General features: G+C 32.8%; 1 protein-coding gene across 1 annotated transcript in view; it reads right to left on the bottom strand.

Moving 5' to 3' along the window:
- The window catches only part of LOC106469973 (calcitonin gene-related peptide type 1 receptor-like), an 81,193-nt gene that overhangs the window by 64,826 nt on the left and 12,283 nt on the right, over positions 1 to 4,084 (bottom strand). The window contains exons 3-4 of the mRNA XM_022398534.1: positions 3,943 to 4,019; positions 1,817 to 1,942 (exon numbers count right to left, since the gene is read on the bottom strand). Coding sequence (XP_022254242.1) covers positions 1,817 to 1,942; positions 3,943 to 4,019 — 203 coding nt within the window. The remainder of the gene's footprint in view (positions 1 to 1,816; positions 1,943 to 3,942; positions 4,020 to 4,084) is intronic.

Raw genomic sequence — 4,084 nt, 5'->3', positions numbered from 1 at the left:
CTAGCGTTGTAAGTCCGCAGAGATACCGCTGTGCCACTGGGGGGGGGGGGCAAGTACAGAGTAAAAATATAGAAAGTATAAAATATATATGAGAGACAAATTGAAAATAAGAAATTAAATCGTCCAAAAAGAAGATTAAACTATTATAAATACAGAAACTCGAAAATCTTCACGGTGAAATTTCAACCATAACTTGATAAACATAGCAACATAATTTCTGATAAAGATAGCCACCTTAATGGCTTGATAACAACTAATGTTGCATTATTAACCGATTAATGATATATTATCTAACTGAGAATAAAATGCCAACTGAGAACTGATGTAATATATTAATATTAATCTGTTTATTGATTATTTGTGAATATTTCATCTACTTTTTGAACTTCCAGCATGGGGTCATCTTGAAATATTTCCTTCAGACATTCAGCGTTCCTGTTGCTTCTGCAAACAACTTAAAAATAGTGATTCCGTTTTTAATATCTAGTATCCAATCTGCTTTCTCGTAGCTCTTTTCATTATATATATTTTGGCTCTAGTCGTTCGAATAAAATGTATGTATGTTATTTGGAAGTAAACGCGAGATTGTGAAGAAAGCTTGAAAAACTCTTGAGGAATTTTATGACGGTAAAAACAGGGACACTTTAAGAAATAAAAAAAACAACCCTTGAGGAATTTTATGACAGTGTAAATACATAACAGGGACATTTTAAGAAATAAAAAAACTATTGAGGAATTTTATGACTGTGGAAATACATAACAGGGACACTTTAAGAAATAAAAAACAACTCTTGAGGAATTTTATGACGGTGAAAATACATAACAGGGACATTTTAAGAAATAAAAAAACTATTGAGGAATTTTATGACGGTGAAATACATAACAGGGGCACTTTAAGAAATAAAAAAACAATGATAAATCTGTCTTTAATAAATATTCGTAATAAATTTATATTACACTGAAATAGTTTATACAGTGCCCTGGAATAATAAAAGAAGCAATCTTCCCATAAGGTTGACACAGACGATATGAATCTGTAATACAACAGAAGCACAAAACTGAGCATAAACAGACCCATCGGTACTTATTTACTTTGCCTTTTCCATGTTTGAAAGGGTTCATGTTCAGTAGAGTTATGTATATCATGGACATATCGTAGGTATTTTCAACAATAACAGTGGTTTTAGAGGTGCCTATACTCATATGCCAAGGTACTGTATATTCGTATTAAATGTTAATTATTTGCAATTGGGATTTTTCCAAGACTAGTTTTTTTATTACAACTTTAGATAGCCAGTTTTACGTTTATTTATACATAATTTCTTTTAGAACTGCAAAAATAGAAATAAACAAAGTAATGTAAAACTTCCAATATTTAGGAAATATTTATGTTCTCTTCTTGTGGTTAACATTTTCATGTAAACATAAAAACTTTTACATCACGAATTCAAGACTTAGCCCACAACTATCACGGTATTATATTTTGTTTTTGTTTTCTTACTATTCTTGCTGCGAAGATTAAAAATAATTCAATAGATAACAAAACGAAACAAAACATTTCTCAAAAAGGTAGCACTTTTGAAATATTTGGTTCACTTTCCCCTATTTTCTGATTTGTCTAGGCTAGACATGAAGGCGTTGGGGGCAATAACAAATCTTAATGAGAGGAGAAATGGAGTAACAAAAGTAAAGAAAATATGGAGACAATTCTGTAGATCATTTAAACTATAACTAACCATGTTATAAAATATATATATAGAAATTGTGGTGGTATATATTTTTCTATAAAGCAGATATAAATATAAGAGGTCCTTACTAGGGCATTTCGGAGGGTCGCTCTTAAAGTAGACATGATCAGGACAAACAGATCTTGCCGTTTTCCCACCTGGCGTATCTGACCAGCAATGCCAGCCATCCCAAGTTCGTGGACAATGCGGATTGTCTACAAACGAACAAACAAACAAAAAGTATAGCTATTCATTCATTACGACACTTTTTATATAATAAACAGGTTCGGTACTTATGTTAAATGCTACAAAGCTTCAACCTACCCTTCATCAGTATATTCTATCCGTATTCAAATGTATTTTAAAGTAAAAAAAACTGACACGAATATGGCGAGATATACGTTTGTTACTGATTTAACTCCACCAAATATAATGTTTTGCTTCTAATCAATTATAGTTTATTTCTTAGAAGCTGAAGTACCCGTACCCGTTCTTTGTAGGGGATATGAACTTTGAAAAAATTTGAGGGTGGATGCTATGATAAATAACACAAATATCCTACCTTTCACACAATTTATTTATAACATAACACATTATTATAGTATTCATTATTACCTCACCAAAAGTTTTGTATAAGCTTTAAGAACTGAGTATGTATATACTTAAAATATGGTATACACTGTGCAATGGTCAGGGTGACTTTGTAAGAGGTAGTGGAAAAGTAGTGGCGGTAGGGGTGCTTTCTGTTACCCGCTTTCAACGCCCAGCTCTTAATGCTCTTCTACAGCGTTTTACGTGATTAGTTAACTGACGGTCATTTGCCGTAGAATTGTCTTACGGGCCGAAGTTGTGAGGTCACGGGTCAAATTAGGAAGTTGGTATAACTCAAGAAACGGCTATTCATATCAGTCTTATGGTGGTTGTTGGAATAGAAACTTCAGTTGAGTTTATGTATTATTGCAATAGTGGTAGCCATTTTTTTCACTGCATTCCACTATAGACAGTGCTAGCGCACTCTCTAACATATATGACGTTTGTGTGGCCTCCTCAACACTTTGTGTATGTTGTGTTATAGAAAACTTATTTTTTTTGTGTAAGAACATGGCACCATCTATGAATGTAGTTAATGTTAACTTACATCGAAGATAATAGCTGCTCACTAACAACAACAATGGGGGTGGAGAGGGTTGCGAACCCCCAATAACATGCCCCTTGTTCCAAACTATTATCCCACAAAATTTGGTTAGGATTGGACCAGCGATTTAGCAGTAGCTAAATAAACGGACAAACAGACAGACTCACAGATTTTTGTGCTTTATATATATATATTTATATAGTGGAACATATATATATATAAAGACTCCTACCAGAAGTAATATCTAATTATGATTAGGTTTAGTCTTAATGTAAAGAGCACATTCAACATTTTCAATATTCAACTGACAGTATAGATACCCAATATAAAGCTAAGCGACATATAGGCAATGAGTTTATTTGAAATATATTCTTTTTTACTTGAAAAATATGTAAAGGGTATAAGAGAGAGAGTTAAAACAAGACCACCCCACAACCCCGATTTTGTTCAACCTCATAACTTAGGCCAAAAATAAGTAGAGTTCAATATGTGGGACAGGCTGATAATAGTGTTGTATAATCTACGGAATGGAAACTGTAAAGCGTTACTTAGTTAAGAAGGTATATGCAGGGTAGGGCCAACGCAATAATGGCGATATACTGTCTAATAGGTTTAAGCCAGGTGTTCTTTATAAAACAGAGAAACAAGGAAAGAAAGCAGAATATTAAAAATGATCCAGTGAAGGTGATGAGGAAATCTTGTTTTCTGAGGTTGAAATGTGTGCAGTAAAATAATCTCTGTTAGGATTAAAAGTTGGATAACATATGTAAATTTCTACAAGAAATCGAACTGAGCTTACAGTCATATCGTACCAGGATCCACACCGATTTCAGTAACAGCTCTTAGATCTTCTTGATTGCAGTTCATAAAAACCATGTATGATTTATTGTATTTTACGTTTGATTTATTGACATTGTTTGCGGTAACAATGAATAGAAACATCTTTTTTACATGTGCTAAAAATCTAATTTATATAAAAGCCAATGTGTCACGTCACATCACGCTTGATTTCTCGAAATAAGAGGAGTCATAAAAGTCAAAATGCATTTATCCAGATAGAATAGCTCGATTACTGTTTACCTATTACGATTTTTTTTGAAGGGGGTACAAGGGCTCGTGAAACCTTATAAGTGTAGTGAGTGTTGGGATCACTTAGCCTGCAGTCAAGTGCATAAAATTTATCATGAAATTAAAAATATCCATTAAATTTTAAACTTAATTC

This window comes from Limulus polyphemus, unplaced genomic scaffold (genome assembly GCF_000517525.1).
Source record: "Limulus polyphemus unplaced genomic scaffold, Limulus_polyphemus-2.1.2 Scaffold3750, whole genome shotgun sequence".
In the NCBI taxonomy this organism is placed as follows: Eukaryota; Metazoa; Arthropoda; class Merostomata; order Xiphosura; family Limulidae; genus Limulus; species Limulus polyphemus.
Note: the sequence above shows the minus strand (reverse complement) of the source record. Positions and strands in the feature narration are given on the sequence as shown.